The following is a 17,884-nucleotide window of genomic DNA, read 5'->3' on the forward strand; positions in this document are numbered from 1 at the left end:
CGAGTTTTGTTTGACTGAACCAATGCTTTTGCACAGTTTGGGCTTGAATTTTCAAACTTCAAGCTGATCTTGGATCAAGAAACCCTGGCCTAACTTAAACTCAAGTTGGGCTTGAATTGAGGCCTTGGGTAGTCCGATCCAACCCAACCCAATTTAACCCGTCCAACATTTTATAATATACACATCTACATGTAATCAATCTATTCTACCTAAAAATTGGGTTACAAAACTCAACACTCCCAAGCCAAAGCCTATTCTGAGATTTGGGTTAAACTGAAATTAGACCTGGGTTGATATATTCAAACTTAACCTTGAATTGGACCAAACCTGAACTCAAGATTTGATACTTTGAATTGAGTTCCTGATCCAATTCACGCAAATTGCACGCCAAGGAGGAGTATCGTGACTTCCCTGATATACCCAGCTAGATCAAGATCACTATTGTTGAAATTGATACATCTTAAAGTCAAAACACTTTTAAATTGGGGTTTTGAAAGCATAAAACCTGAAACTTATCCAAACACAATTCTCAATTTTACTATTTTTCTTCCTGATTTATAATACATGTATAGGTTCATAGTGAAAGAAGTGGTAGCCAATCAACCGGTATTGGAATAAGTGGTAAGTAATTAGGTGGCATTAGAAACCAGGCCGGTAGAAAAGAAGTGGTAATCAATCACCCTCAAAAGCCCATGAGAATAATATATGATTCTCTCTATCTTATTGTCTTCCCTTGTGATTTTAATAAACATACCCATATTGCCGGGTGGTGACAAATGATGATATATTGGTAAGTAGCATTTGTCCCATTTGCACATCTCGACCCCACATTGATTGATCCATTGACGTAAATTTTGAATTTGATTCAGCAAGTGTGTTCCCTGCACATTCTCGGAGTCGAATCCAAGGCAAAAAGGCCTATCAACATTGTGTTGATGGCTGATGTTCATTGATTAACCTGCCCGGAATTATAATAAATTCATATTCATACAGAAAAGAAGGAGGGGTAGACCAAATAAAAGAAATTGGAAGTAGATAGAGCATGCGTGGCCGGCTGCTTCATTGAAACACTTGTGTTGATTTGAGCATGTGGATAAGGAAATTGGTCATATTTGACGTAAGGTTCAAAAAATTGTTACGTATCAACCCACGTATTAGTTGATACGTACCATATCAGGAGCACCCCGATACACCTTCTTCAGGGGGTGGAGGAACCTTAAACCAGCCTCCCTGAATTCTACTTGAAAAAAGAAAAGTTAAAAATTAAAAAAACAGTACTGGTAAGCCCCTATTGTGCTGCATGGGCTGGCACGATTTTGGTCTGACTTGGCACAATGACACACGGGCCATGTCGGGTTTGGGTTTCTAGGCCCATGGGTTTGGGTATCAATTTTATTATACTGTTTTATTCCAATTGTAATTTTTAAATTTTTTTTTTTATATATAAACAATTTTATATGTTAAAATTCATATAAAATAAAAGTTTAAGTTTCTTTTTCATTTTTTTATTATGCTATTTTTGATTTTTTTTTTCAAATATACCTCTCATAACTTGGCCACAGCCCACAAGCCAGCAATGCGTGACCCAATTTATACCTTTATCTGAGTATTTCAAAGACAAAAACCAACTGATTCATTGCATTCAATTGTCATTGAAAGAGTGGCAAAACAGATCCAAGGGTGGAACATGCATTACCTTACTCAAGCTGGTAGAGAAGTCCTGCTAAAGTCAGTCATCTCAGCCATTCCAGTGTATGCGATATGTTGTTATTTACTGCCTAGGTCTGTTTGTGATACCATTTCAAAACTCTAGAGGGCCTTCTGGTGGGGGCACAAAAGAGGAAACAAGAATATCCACTAGATTAAATGGACTGCTCTCTGTAAAAACAAACAAACTTGCAGGTGGTTTGGATTCAGACATCCAAAGTTTTTTAACAACAAAACATGCTTGGAGGATTTTGAGAAATCCTGAGTCCTTATTGGCTCAGGTGTGTAAGGCAAGTTATTTCAACAATGGTGGGCAAGAAAGGGCTGTTCGTGGGGTTGGTGGAGCATTTGTGAAGGGGAAGAGATTTTAATAAAAGGAGGGATGTGGAGAGTTAGGGATGGAAATTCTATCGATGCTTGGTATGACCAATGGATTCCCTCACTGCCACACTTCAAGGTAGGTATGGATAAACTGGCTTACTGCGTGCCCTATATCCAAAGTCTCAGATTTAATTGAGAACCAGCCCAGGTGTTGAAATATGAGAGTTCTTAGAGAATGGTTTCGGTCCTATATAGATTGTTAAAATTTACATCCCTCAATCAATATCGCTTCTATTGGCCTCTAGAGAAATCTGGTGTCTTCTCAGTTAAAACTACTTAGTTGCTAAAACTATAAGCGAGGGGGGCCTGAATATTCCGGTCTTTGGTTAACAGAGAAGGTAAACTGTGGAGGGTGATTTGGGCTTCTAACTCTCCCTCCCCAAGGTTAAAATTTTCTTTTGGAGAGCCTTACATGCACCACTGTCTGCCTCTGCCTGCCTGTTAGAGACCTTCTGGCAAAGGGAATTGTGGGCCAGGAGAGTGTGTACTGTCTACAAAACAAGTGTGGAGTCTAGAGAACATGCGTGCTCTGCTTTTGTGTCCCTTAGCCCAAGCAAATTTAGTTTGTCTCCTGTCTTGCGCTTGGACCTGATCTGAATGAGTCTTGGAGCCTAATGATTGGTACTCAAGTGGATTAATGACAGTTTAGTTTCCAGACCTCATTGCAAGGAAACTATTTCTCTGTTTATGAATATTTCTTGGTCTATCTGGATTAGAAGAAAAAAGTTTGTTTTTGAAGGTGAAACCATTGATATAAGCGTTGTTATTGATCCTGCTACCAGATTAATACAGGAAGTCTTAACCTACTGTCCAAACCATCATTAACCTCAGATGGCCACCTGTAGAAGTATTTGCGATCGACAGAATGACTCTATATTATCTCAAGCACATGAATGACTCTATATCTGGATTGATCATAGTTTTTGTTAGAATCAGTATGCTGGATGCGGCATTTTGCTTTACTCAGCTAGGGGATCCTTTGTAGCAGCTCAAGCAACTAGTGAAGTCCCTCTTTCGGCTATTTTTCTCTGAAACTATGTCTATTTTATTAGGTTTGACTTTGACTAATAATCTGGGTTTTAGATCAGTAATTGTTATTTCAGACTGCTCCTCGTTGATCAGCATTTTGAAATGTCTTAGGACAGCGGAGTCAAAAGGTGATTTGCTTTGTGGTTAAAGATATTCACGCATTATCCAGTTTTTGTTTATGTAGGCTTAGAGAATTTATGGAGTAAATGTTTTGTATTTGTGTTATTGTAAAATCAAGAAAAACAATTAAGGAGGGCGTTATGATATATCGGCACCACATCAGTAAGTGCCGATAAATACCTATTCATTTAAGATTTTTGGAACGGGAGAGGCACAAACATATCGATACATATGGACGCAATTAACGAGGCCTTTACTGATAAAATGCCCACGTGACAGTACGGAACCAAACACCTACTTAGTATTTCATGATCTGGCTAATAGAGAGGCTTCCCCACCAGCCTGTGGATCTCTACTCCCCCGAGTAGGTTAACCTCTAAGCACTTCGGATCCTGTTTGTAAGAATTTTATTTCCAGTTTAATGACGTAAATTCCTGTTTTACCAAGAAAAAAAAAATTGAAAATGAAAAAGATCTAGCTAGATATTGTAGGTCGCAAGTAGAAAATTTGAGGTAATAAATAAATAGGGGGGCGTTCATGTAATTGGTAGTGGAGATGCATTTACGGTCATCTCCATTAAATATTCATCCAGAACAAATTAGTGGTTTACTGCCTTGGCACATGCCAATTTGTTTAGTGGTGGTACTGGTGACTGGCGAGATAATATATAATTGAATTGTCAGTTGTTATCAGAGGTCTTCCCAAATAAAAATAAATACAAAATATGCATAAACGAGGTTTTGTATGAATTGAATTCTTTTAATTAATTTCAAACACTTAACAAATGCAGCGGCCATTTCAGTTTCATGCCACGCCGGCCCCATCTCCAACAATACTACGTACAACTCCTCAAATTATGCTGAAATTAAAACAGTAGTAGAATGAATGGATCATGCATGATACTTCCCGCTTACAATTTTTACGATCGCTGCGGATAAAACCTGTCTGCCTGTGGACTCATCGTGTGTGTCTGGCTTCCGATCAATCAATAACCCCATTAAGGCTATGTTTGGTTGTAATTCAGATTTATTTGCACTTATGTAAAACTATGGTAGTGTAAATGATTTTAATATAAATTATGATTTATTTTTATTTAAAATTTATTATATTTTATTTGGTTGCAGTATAAATGAAGTAAAGTTAAGACCTAAAGTAAAACCAAAAACAATATTTAAACCAAAATTTGTATTTTTTTTTTCATTTGCATACTCATACAATGCCTTGTTCAGTCGGCAAACCTTCTTATCTGTCTCTGTATCATAAAATCCAAGAGGCAACTGCATGTAAACCTTTTCTTTTAAGTCTCCATTCAGAAAGACATTTTTAACATCCATCTGAAACAGGGGCCAAGAATGATTTGCTGCAAAGGATAACAAACTCGAATGGTGGTCATCTTGGCCACTGGGGCAAAGGTCTCCAAGTAGTCTATACCATAAGTCTGAGTGAACCCCTTTGCAACCAGCCGAGCTTTGCACATTTCAATAGAGCAATTAGCATTATGCTTCACAGTGAACACCCATCTGCATCCCATCGGTTTCTTTCCTTTTGGTGGATCAACCAGTGTCCAAGTATTATTCTTCAACAGGGCATCCATTTCAACTTGCATTGCATCTTTCCATTCTGGAACTGATAAGGCTTCTTGCACTATTCTTGGAATAGGGACATCGGCAACAAAAGTGAGATAGGACCGGTAAGATGGTGATAGACGATCATAGGATAAAAACTGTGAGATGCTGTGAGCTGTAGAAGTGGTGCAATGTCGTTTCCCTTTGCGAATGGCAATAGGGAGATCAAGGTCATCCACAGGAGGGGAAGTGGCAACAGTGAGAGGTATCTCAGTAAGCTCTGGATCTGGAGCCGTAGAAGGAACTGGAGCTGGCCGGGACTGCCGAGGACTAGGATCAACCTGCGTGCATCGCCTGTGATAGACTCTCAACTCCGGTTCCCTCTGACCACCCTCACCACTACAACCTTCGTTATCCAGTGGAATAGGTAAAGGAACAGCCCCACTTTCACTCTCACTACCCAAAACAATATTTAACACTGATGTGGGCCCCATTGCAGTGGTCCCCACTGTGTTCGTAGGACAGCAGTGTAGTTATTTGTTTTCAGTTATAGTAGTGTCAGTTTGAGTCAATTTGTTAATTTAGTTGTTATTTATTTCAGCTTTTATTTACTTTATTTATCATGTAAGTACCAAGGGCAAATGTATCATTTCCATTATGTACTAAACATAACCTATAAATATTAAGAGAGTGGCAGCGGCAGATCAGTAAAAATCTGTCTCTCTTTTCAACAACCCGTGTTCTCTTATTTCTCTTCTATTCTCTCTCCTTTCTCCCTCCTTTTTTTTCTGTTTTGCAAATAAAATTGATCTTCTACTCATTTGTACTTGTGCAAATAAAATTGCACTGCAACCAAACACAACCTAACATTTGCCTTCGTTGCCCCGTTGTTTGTTTCATCCTTTTGGATAGACAGTTGGGCTATAGCTAGTTGACCTATATATAATAAAATAAGAAGCTGGATTAAACCACCAAAACAAAACGCAAAGGCTCAGTTTGGAAAGAATACAAAGAAGTAGAATGGACCTGGTGTCAAACATTCACTAATACCCTTATGGTATTCATCTTATCTCACATATATAGCGAGAATGTGAAGGAACAATATCATCTTTTTTAAAGAAGAAGTCTTAAATTCACAATGGAAATCATATTCGTTTAAGTATATTTGTTCTTATACAATGGCTTCTTTTAAGCAATTCATGGCTTTCCCGAAATGGTAAGATTACTTAAAATGATAAAATTCTTAATTGGACTTAATTTTGTCAAAACCATCAGATCGGATCGGATGCTTGGACTGATTGACTCAGGAACAAGTCAGATTATCAGTTCTGTTTTACCCTAAAATCTTTTTTTAGTCAAAAACTGTTGATTTGATCAACAAGCCACTGAACTAAGAAGTCGAACCATTGATTCAGACAACGGTTTTTAGCTGTTATTTATTTTTTTTATTTTATTTTTAAAGTCAGAACAGGCCATTTGTTTGAGCCAGACAGTCGGACCATTCAATTTTAAAACAGACAGAACAGGCCCAAAACGGTTGTGTGTTCGGTCTGGTTTTTAAAACCATCATCAAAACATCGTATTTTAATGAAAATAAAGTAGCATTACGCTTGTTTGAGCCACTTTTCTTTTCTTTTCATTTTTCTGATCAAGAATCTTGAACAATTTTTTTCTACATTAGTATCGTATTGTATTGCTATATATCAGTTCACATGAAACAATACAGATTAATACAATGTGATACCATGTTTGAGTTGGTGGAATCTTTCCTTTTTTCACCATTTTCTATGTTTTGATCTGTACAGCATCCTTTTGTCATTCATTGTCTTAATTAAGCTTGTTGGAGCGGCCCCAAGTGAAGGAAAAAAAGAGAGAAAAAAAAACCTTTAAGCTAGCATTGTACATTAAAAAGAAGAATCATTGAAACCAAGAAGAAAAAGAAGGGGATAAAAGAAGGAATCTTTATGCTTTCTTTTCTAATTTAATTAATCATGTTTATTAGATCCCTGTATTTCAGTGTTCCAATTGCAAAAATATGAGGTTGGATTTGTGATGAATTATGCCTTTATTAGTAGATTTATGGATTTTCTCAAAACTAAAATATCTAAAAATTACAAAAATAATTTAATTTATATGTATAAACTATTTCTATCACTGTTTTATCAAACCCATTAACCCAACAATAATTTATGACAAAATGATCTTTTTCTTTTAATATTTGGTAATTATATATAAAAATTATAAAATAAAAATAAAATAATTAGTTATTGTCTGATTTATATTAATGGTGCTTTATTAAATTAGTTAACCATGTTCCATTTTCAAATACTGAACCCCTGAGCGAAATAAGGAGAGATGACAACAAAATATAATGGTATGACTATGATTAGATGCATCTAGTGGCCAAAAAATGCTTATTTTGAAATAATGAGATGATTAAGTGTCCATTTGGTGGTCTGTGGGCAGAATAGGATTTGGACTTGCACTCCTGGAGGAATGGCATTCCCTATTCGATCGAGGGAAGGAATTGCCATTCCAACTTTTCTTGCCTCATTCTTCGGAGTCATGTATATCTTATAGAAGCCAATTCCTAGGAATGACAAATGGGCGGGGCGGGGGCTCCCCGTCCCAGTGAAAATTCCCGTTTCTATGAAAATCCCCATCTCCGTCCTTCTTCTCATCCATACTAACAGGGATAAGGTTATCCTCATCTCCGTTTCTACGGGGATCTTCATTCCTCGTAATTTTTTATAATATTAATTATTTTGTTTTTGTTTTTATTTTATTTAAAAAATAAAAATGAAATAATTAAAATTTACAATCTATTAAAAATTCAAATATTTTTAAATATTAATATATAGACGTATGTATACCTATATAACGTATAAATACCTATTTTTCTTAGCTATAAATGTTCCATTGCCATGTGAAATATATATATATATTAGTAGAAATCCCACGGCGTGGGGATTTGGGTCCCCACAGGGAGGGGAGTGCTCTCCCAATCCCCTCTCCGTCCCTGCTAACGGGGATGAAAATTTTCCCATCTCCATCCCCACGGGGGAAAATCATCCCCATCCCCGCCCCATTCAGGACGAATCCCCATGGGGATTGGGGAAATAGAGAAAATTGTCATCTCTACCAATTCCAATTTCCCAACCAAACAAGAGAGCAATAATTAATTAGATTTAAATTCCAATTATAATTCTAGCGACAATCCTTTGAAACCATTGATCACCTCTTTATTAATTGCCCACATTCTAAAGCGGTTTGGTTTGGTAGCTCATTGGGTCTACGGCTCGATGCAAATATGCAATGGGTGATCTCGGATTAAAGGAATGGTTAGTTGATTGGGCGAGTATATAACTATATATGGATGATTTCCTTTCTTTCTTTGCTATAAATGTTCCATTGTCATGTGAAATATATGGAAAGATCGCTACAAAATAGTCATGGAGGGCAAAGCTGTAGACATACATTCCACTATTGCTAGTGCTAAAGCTCAGATAGAACAATTACAATTTCATATTGAAGAGAACCACATATATGTCCCAACACATACGGTACAGGCTAACAACATTCCCAATGTTTGGTCCAGGCATCTAGCTAGCCAGTTAAAGTTGAACTTTGATGGCGCCACTTCTGATTCGAATATTGGTATTGGTATTGTGATTCGTAATCATTATGGTTCGCTCTTATTTTGTAGAGCAAAGAAATTTGTTCATTGTTCTGCTTTGGAAGCTGAAGCCTTAATTGTTTTAGAGAGTATCAAATTTTCTCTGAAGCTTCACCTTTCGAATGTAGTTTTTGGAGAGTCATTTTCCTCCTTGGAAAGTCCGTCTGATTGCAGGCAATTGTAGAGATCTTTGCTCTATGTTCCCTCATTTCTCTCATTTGTGTTTACTCCTAGTTCAGCATACAAGCTTGCACACAGAATTGCTCGTCATGCTCTTACTATCTCCTCAATTTACATTTACACTAGGTCTACAGCTCCATCTTTCATGGAGGACTGTATTGCTCATGATATCTCTTGAAGCACCTAATGAATTCGTCTTATCAAACTTCAAAAATAAATAAATAAACCTACCACTTGCTTACCCTATTAATTATTTATAATCTTACCATAATTAAATATGTATGTTATTTATCTTTTTGAGTACAAAACATTCTTATAATTAGGAATCAGTCAAATAATACTTCCCAAAACAATCAAATAATGGATATCCTTGATCCTTAGGCTGCATTTGGATGCGATGTATTGTATGCGTTTAGAAAGATGGTGTAATTATTATCGATATAAAATTATATTCTGGTTCAATTTTGTGCATGTTTGGATGGAGTGTAGTTTTATGTCGATAATAAATGTAAAACCTTATCGCTTCTAAAGTTTTACATTGATAAGATGTAAAAATTACATCGATTATCAATGTAAAACTTTACACTCTTCTGTCCATCATTATTTTCAAAAAAGTAATGATCAATTTCTGGTTTAGTGTAAAACTTTATCTGTGTAATTTCTACATGGATTTAGAGATCAAATTATTATCACTATTTTGTTTGAGGTTTTCTTTTCTTTTTTAAGGGTAAATTTCTTGAATTACCCTTATGGTATAACTAATTGACTAACTCTACCCCTCCTGTTTACTATTATCTTAGAGTACGCCCAAGTTTTCTAGCAATTTACTAAATCCTCCTTACCATTGACATCCATTGGCAGAAAGATGAAAAAGACTATTTTTTCCATTATTCTCCTTCAGATTTTCTAAATGAAACATTAACATCAGTCAAGCGAGAAAACGGTGAATTCTGGTGTCATTTCTGGCAAGTGTTTGTCACAATAAACGGAGCTTCCGTCATTCCCCATTAGATTAACACCCATGAAAGGAGACAATGTGCTCATAAACGCTTCAATTAGAGAAAACTCAGAAAGCTTTGCAAGATCTTGCTCAAAAATCCAAATTTAAGGAAATCCAGAAAGGAAATTCGGGCTCAAGCGCAAGATTTCAAGAGAAAACCCAAAAAAGCTTTATTGATGAAGAAAACAAGTAGATCGTCATCTTCCTTCGTCTTCGCCTCACAAATCCCCACTTCCTTCATCTCCGCCTATTTTTCTTTACCCATATTCCTGCATTTAAGGTCTCTCTCAATCTCAACTGCAAAAATCCCAGCTCACCGTTAGGAAATCCCAACTGCAATCACCTTCTTTCTTGCATAGAAAGCAAGTTAGCACCCTTTCTTTATTTTATTAATTTTTAAGGAATTGGGATCGGATTAATAAAGAAAAGGGTAAATCTCTTAAACTACTCTAACTGCTCATAAATTGACAAGTTGTACCCTTACTGTTTAGATATTGTCTTGGGGTATCTTTAAGTTTTTTGACAATTGACTAGATCTACCCCTGTCGTCAATATCCGCTAATGTTTCGATGAAATTCATACACACGTGACACCATGTGATGTATAAATTTTCTTCAAAACCCAATTTTGCCCTTCATCCCTCTCCCCAGTGGTAGTTACAACGAATCACTCTGCAAACCATTCCACTCCTTGTCTCTCTGCCGCCATTGCCACCAAAGTCATCGTCTGTATCCAACCACTTTCGTTGGCATCGCCAGGTTTATCTGGCACCAAGTCCTTTTTAGAGGAAGTGGAGGATTAGCAGTTGTCTACAACTATGCTCTGCAATTTTCAAAGATTGGAAGCTTCTGAGCAGGTATGAAGGAATGGGGTGCAAAGGGAGATGGAGAGAGAGAGAGAGAGAGAATGGGAGTTGTGCCCATACAGCTTAAAAGCAGGTACAGGAGTTGTGCCTGTTGCTGTTGCACTGCGAGCCATTGCATGACTGGGGTGAGAGGAGATAGAGTTGCTGGAATCCCTAAAGAAATGTCGATAACTGCTGCAGCTATTCATAAAATGGCTGCGATGTTACAGAGGGAGAATAGGAGCTTTTGGATCTTTACGAAGTTGGAATTTTAGAGTTAGAAGTGTCGTTTAGGACATGGATTCGGATGGATGAGGGTTTTCTTTGATTTCTCTAAATTTTTTTCAAATGACATTTTGTTATGATAGTTTGAATGGCCGTTATAGACGTAGATCTTCATGGCCATTCGAACAACTGTTGGAACTTTTTTCTTCATTGATTTTGACAAGAACATATGAAAGCATGACGATTGAGATGCACTCCAGCTTTTTAAGGGTTTTCCAGGTCTTTTTCTGTAAAATTTGAAGTTTCTTTTTGTTTGCATGAAGAAAAAGTTGAAGCTTTGGTTCATAATAGGGCAAATTCGGTCAAAATATCATTTTATTTTAATTGCATCTCATTGGAATTGTGGTGTACCGGGAATATTGCTTGAGCAACAAGGAAATTTCATTGAGCTATGGGGGATCACTTGATTTTGTATGTTGACCGCCTCATCACGCCTACAACTTTACAATCTATGCAAGGAGCTGACGTTTCGGGACCTTCTGGAGAAGGCTCCCACGCCTAGACTGCAATTCCATCCAATCTTGCCACTGAAGATAAAAGAGTTGAGGAACATGACGTCTCCGATGAGGAAGAACCTCTTCTTCAGACTATGGAATGTCGCATTTGTCAAGAGGAGGACCACATCAAGAACCTGGAGACGCCTTGTGCCTGTAGCGACAGTTTGAAGGCATCTCATAGCCTGTTGGATGTTTGGTTCTATTATGTCATATAGTATCCTACCAAGTTCTGTTAGGGTCTTCTCAATTACCATTACTTCAACCATTCATGGGAATTTCCAGCTTTTTTTTTGTTAGCCCTTCTTTTGTCGTTTTATTCTTCTTCATGATTGGCCGTGGGAGAGTTCACATCTGAGGGGCAAAAGTAAACGAAACCAGTGATGAGGCCTCCATTGATCCAGTTCTCCTGAAACACAGCAGTCTCTAGGCAAAACAGCAATGGCTGTCATCATTTTTCGCTACGATGATGCCGATGGTAGTTCTCTGTTCACTGTCAAGAAGACGATGAAGATGGCGGAAGGAGAAGCAGAGGAAGAAGGAGAAAGAGAAGAAGAAGAGGGGATGAAATTTGAGGAATAGTAGAAGGCAAATTTGATATTTCATTTCCTTTTGTTATCACTTAACGACAATGTCAATTATCTGAAAACTTAAGAGTACTGCAAGATAATATCTAAATATCGGTTGTCAATTTTGTGAACAATAGGAGCATTTTAAGATATTTAACTAAAGAAAATTTTATTAATTGTTAAGGAATTGGGATCGGATTAATAAAGAAAGAAGTCAGCGCTCCTTCTTTATTGCAGAAGGTTTTTCGACTAATTAAGAGGTGTTCGGATTTGTTCCTAGGGGATCCGATTCCTTCTTGATAGAAAAATCCAATTGGATGTTCTTAGACATGCTAATGATCATATCTACAAGGTTCCGATCAAATGCAATACCGGTATATGCATCTTGCATCTTGATAGAATCCATGGTTCTACAAGAAGTTTTCGACCGTGGAGAGGACTTGGGGAACGTTTTGGGAGAGGAAATGTGGTTATCTTCGAGGTCCTTTTCTGATAAATGGTTTTTTATTAGATCGATGACTGTCCTCCATTTGGAATGGAGAGAAAAAGGGAGGGGCAATATTCTAGGTTCTCTTCTCATATAAAACCTCACGTTCTCCTTTCCCCAAACGAATTCAAAAATCAAAACAAACATTCAGCTTGTAAGCTCCAACTATATCATCCCTAACCTTCAATCAAACCCTCAATGTTTTTTCTCTTAAATTTGGGTCATATCAGATTTTGGACATTCTGAAGTCTTTTTGCGGGTGTTACACTGGTGACGGTCTCGACAGGGATAACGTATGATCGGGAGTGTATAGCCTCTAGTTTGTAGGTGTTACACCGTTGAGCTTCAGAAGGCAAGATATTCACCGGGGTTGCATCGGTGGCGGTGCTACAGTTGAGAAATTTGTACCTCGAGCTCTTAAAGAAATTGGGATTAAAAAAAAAAAAGGTCTTGAGAAGATGACAAGAGAAGGGTATTTTAGGCATTTTAAAAAATATATTACTCACGAAATATCACATGTGAATGGAATGCAAAGGAAAGTTAATGACAAAGGAGGTTTTAGACAATTATCAGAAAACTTAAGGGGTTTGTTGTAAACCATAAGAGTAATTTAAGATTTTGCATCTTTTGACAAGGAAAATTAATGGTGAGGGTGAATTAATCAATTACCTAAACCATAAGAGTAATTTAAGAAATTTGCAGATATGAGTCTCTTTAGACGGTACCCAACTGAAAATGTGAATACTCCCATTAGGCTCTATTTGGAACGATGCAAATGGAGTGTAAGCCCTGGTTGGGGTAAATATGTATTGTGATTCAGTTGCGCCAGTGTTTGACAAGAATACAATTATGCATTTACAAAAGACAGAAAACATATTTTTCAATGCATATTTACATTTAAAAAAAAAAAAGTTGTGGCTAGGATAGGCCGCCATCATCAATAACTCTCTCTCTCCCTGCAACTTCAACAACCAACTTGAAGCGTTGATGTTTGTTTGGGTTTAACGACTTAACTCGTAGTGGGGAGAAGAAGTTAAGGAGGGATAAATGGTAGTTGTTTAGATTTTAGATGATGAACATGAACTAAGGACCGACGCAATATATCGCACTCACTTTTGTCGCTGCAGGGGAATTGAAGAAGCAGCTCACATGAGTTGGGATCTGCTCTCACAGTCACAGTCACAGAGCGCGCGCTTCACATTGAACTTGCAGCACGTTTAGCCGTGCATCGAAAACATGTCTATGCTTGAAAATTTCTGTTCATGGGGAGCGCGGAAGCGCGGTCTGTGAGGTGAGACAATCTCGCCTCACATCACATGTATAAAGTATTGTTCAGTATAAAGTGTGCTTATACCTAGGGACAGATCTGCACATGCATGCCAAAAGGCCAAAATCAAAACAGCCCATATATATATGGGAATTGGGAATATGGCATCTTTCCTCATTTAATTCTCCCTTTCATTACTTCACTTTCGCTCATTCAACGACGGACGAAAGCATCCGTCCCAGGATTTTTATTGGGCCAGCTGGATCTATTAATCCACGTCAGAATTGCTTGTCCCAATGCGTTTAAACGAGAAACGATTGGGTTTGAGTTCTTTTCCAAAAAACAAAAAGCAAAGAGAAGAGGGACGCCAAACTTACTCCTCCCCATCACCATTGCAGAGCACATGAAAAGCACAATCATTTTCATAATACGAACCGGTTGGCTTTTAATTTTTATTGTCTATTTTTTTTTTATTCATTCTGGTTTCTGTTACGCCAATAAATCTTATCATTTCCGCCAATAACCCCTTCGTTTCTATTATTAGAACAAATTAGCTTTAAGCCTTTAAACAAAAAATCTTCTTTGTTCTGCCGATAAACTCATCAATGACTAGGATTAATCTTTAACAATGAATTATTCGTCTGCCGATAACTTCATCTATAACTTATAGAAAACAACTTTGTTTTTAATGCATGAAACTATTTGTTTGTATCTCACCAATATATAAAGAAAAAGACAAGAGTAATATTTGGCTTGTTAACCTTAAGTTAATGTGTTTCTTTCACATGTGGGGAGTTGTTAACGAATTAGAACTGAAACTATATTTCATCTTTTTTTTTTAGCTTGATATTACATAGTTTTCAGAATGGTGAGACAGAGTTATTGGCGTAACAGAAATCACAATGAAAAAATAGACAATAGAAAAATAAAACAAAAATAAAAAATAAAAGCTAACCAGTTCGTATTACGGAAATGGTTGTGCTTCCTTTCTTGTTCTATGCAATGGTGAGACAAAGGAGATGTTGGCGTAACAGAAACCAGTTCGTATTACGAAAATGGTTGTGCTTTTCATGTGCTTTGCTATGGTGATTAGGAGGAGTAAGGTCGGTTTCCTTCTTCTCTTTGCTTTTTGATTTTAGAAAAAAAAAAAACTTAGATGCAAGCCGTAAAAGTTGAAAATAGTTGGAATGTTCAAATTAAATCTGACGCCGTTATAGTTTCTCATTTAAACGTTGGGACAAGCAACTATGACGTGGATTAATAGATCCAACTGGCCCAATAAAAATCTTGGGACGGATGCTTTCGTCCGTCTTGAATGAGCGAAAGTGAACTCCCCTTTCATCCTTCCCTTGCCATTTGGCTTTGGCAGTTGGCACTCTACTCTCTACACGGAACAAGATATATGCCAAGTTCGTTTCTATGTATTCGTTTCAACCTCAGCCTCTTGCGGATGACATGAAACGCGCGCGCGCGCGCACAAACACACTCACCATCTGCTGCTTTCCTTTTGTCTCTCCGTATTTTATTAATTGCTGTACCCATTATCAAGTGCGGCAGTTAAGCCTGGCGCGCCCGGCCGGTGCCCGTCACAATCGGTCCCACTTAAGTGCCTCGCTTCCTAGCTCTAGCATCGATCCGTTGAAACAACCCGAATCCAGGCCGGCCAGACCAACCATAATTGCAATTTGGATGTTTGGCCCACACCCATTGTGATTTTTGTGACATTGCTCTACCCTCTACCGGGTAGGTGAGATCAAGATTGGCCCCTACATATGACATACTCGAGTACATTGGGACCGGCTATTGCACAAACGTTGACTGCAGTGCACATGTCATCATTGGACTAACTTGGCCTCCTCATCCACCAATTCCCAAAAAAAAAAAAAAAAAGATTGGGCCAGCCTATGCCCGTATTTTATGCCCTGACTTTGGGCTTGGATAGCCTCATCATGAATGCCAGACAGTTTAAATCAACCGTTTATTCTCATCTCTCAATATGATATCCATCCCGCTAGGCGCTAGCCCACTGCCCAAGGGAGGCCCAAACACATCTATTTATTACTCAGGTAGCCAGGAACCCTGAACTCAAGCCCCCTTCCCTTGCTTTTTCTTCCTTCCTCTTCCCTTCTCCATCATCGATCGTCCTTCTCCTTTAATAAGTGGAAAGGGGCTTTTTTTCTGTCTGCTCTGCTTATTTGGTCATTTGGTGGCAAAACGGCTATGGCTAAGGTTGTGGCTCTGATGCTCCTTGCACTCTTTGCCATTTCCATGATTGAAGCAACAATGGTGAGTGTTTTTGTTTTCAATGTACTCTCTCTCTCTCTCCCTCAATATAATAACTTGATGAACTTGTTACAAGGTGCCAATATCCTTGGTCTTGCCCCGTTATCTCCATCCAACATCATGCACTGTATACATTAGCTCGTTAAAGCTCATTATCATTTATCAGAAAAGATTCGTAAATAGATCTTCATCTCCATTTTTCTGCCTTTTGGTTTGATGCAGGTTTTGGCCAAAGAAGCAGAGTACCACTTGGATAGTGTATAAGCCATTTTACCCTTTTTTCTATATTTTTCCCTTTTCACGTTCCCTTTCAAAGTTATCATGGTTTTCTATAGTTAGTTTCTTTATCAGAGGTTAATTGCTTTGATGAAGTTGAATTGTTAGACTAAACAAACAGCATTAATGTTTTGTGTGTTTCCAGAACCGATATGGACCGGGAAGTCTGAAGTCCTATCGTAAGTAGTCCACTCCTCAACCTTCTGAAGTTCATCTTCTTTGAAGTTTTTGTTAAAGAAAAAACACTTTTGATACATATGTTTCGAAAAAAAATCTTTAAAAACAAAAACAAAAAAGCGAAGGGAGAACAATGCACAATGAGATATTCGTATGTTATTATGGGGGGTGGGGGTGGGGCGATGGCGGGTGGAGCCAACAAGCATGTGTTTGGCGCACTTCGCTTCCGCAAACTGATGCACAAAATGCGGCATGTTGCCTGGAGAATGGAGACGCAATCAGTCAAACTAGTTTGACCGATGTGATGCAGCTGAGAAGGGGGGAGATCCGGAGATCACTTCACTTTCGCTGTTTGCACTGGGTTTGGGAGACTTTATAACGAGTGTAAAAACATTGGTTTGGGGGACTTTATACATATCTTTGGGTCAAAGTAAAAAATACTAAGATGTCATTGTTCATTATGAGATGTGATTGATAGCATGGCAGGTTCCAAAACAGCCCAAGGCCCACTTCATCTCCGATGATTAATCATTTTGTGTTGGATTTGTGTGATGACCAGAATGCCCTTCGCAATGCACGAGAAGATGCAGCAAGACCCAGTACCATAAGCCATGCATGTTCTTCTGTCAGAAGTGCTGCAGAAAATGCCTGTGCGTGCCTCCGGGTTTCTATGGCAACAAAGGTGTGTGCCCTTGCTACAACAACTGGAAGACCAAGCGTGGAGGACCCAAGTGCCCTTAATCTTGTACTTTTAGAGCTTCATTCTATACTCTCAGAGTTTGACTGAGAGTGAGAGTGGGGGGCATACATGCCTTCACTGCCTATTTCCTCTTCTACTCTGTATGCTAATTAGTATCTTATAATAGTAGCTAGTGATGCAGAAGATGAGGCATTGTCCTCTTATTATTTGCTTTGGGGCTTGCTTTTTTTTTCTAGTTACTGTATTTTTACTACGTTCTGTTCCTTTGGGTTTTCATGTTGTATTTCTCAAATGAGAGCGGCAAACCAAAAACAAATATTTACTACTTCTCAAATGAGCGAAAAGGGGAAAGGAATTTACTACTCCTAGCAATCTTAAATCAAATATTTTTTTATATATTTCGCTTATTTACATTTTGCATACTCATACATAAAGATAAGGCCTTAAAAAAATACATAAAGGTATGAAAGCCTCTATACTCTTTGTAGTCTACCCCCTTGGATAAATTGTAAATCCCAATGCGATAAGATCGGTGCCTATTTCTGTATTTTTTCTGTTTATTTCCTATATAGAACATCACAGGTTGGACCGGGGATTAGATGGTCACTTGCAAATTGCAATTGAAGAGATGTATAATCTGAAATTCTGAATCAGCCGCTGATGGACAAAAATCAACTTGAAAACACTCTTAGCTTCGACTGAATGTACTCTTTCATACTTTGGGGTTTGCAAGGTACCGATTTAGAAATTTAAAGGGGGCGTGACCTTGCGAATCATTATTAAATCCTGCAGCATAACTTCCACATTTCAGCATTTCCGAGTCCGTTACCTACCACTTTTTGTC

At 37.9% G+C, this 17,884-nt stretch overlaps 1 protein-coding gene across 1 annotated transcript; it reads left to right on the forward strand.

The window, feature by feature from the left end:
• Positions 1-15,597: 15,597 nt before the first annotated feature.
• GASA6 (Gibberellin-regulated family protein) lies at positions 15,598-17,248 on the forward strand. The gene is made up of 4 exons (XM_088982945.1): positions 15,598-15,890; positions 16,110-16,145; positions 16,309-16,342; positions 16,900-17,248. The coding sequence occupies exons 1-4, from the start codon at positions 15,825-15,827 to the stop codon at positions 17,079-17,081; spliced, it is 318 nt and encodes a 105-aa protein (XP_088839071.1). The 5' UTR covers positions 15,598-15,824; the 3' UTR covers positions 17,082-17,248.
• The last annotated feature ends 636 nt before the right edge of the window (positions 17,249-17,884 follow it).

Source organism: Nelumbo lutea, chromosome 4, assembly GCF_056320005.1.
Source record: "Nelumbo lutea isolate HS-2025 chromosome 4, American lotus-T2T, whole genome shotgun sequence".
In the NCBI taxonomy this organism is placed as follows: Eukaryota; Viridiplantae; Streptophyta; class Magnoliopsida; order Proteales; family Nelumbonaceae; genus Nelumbo; species Nelumbo lutea.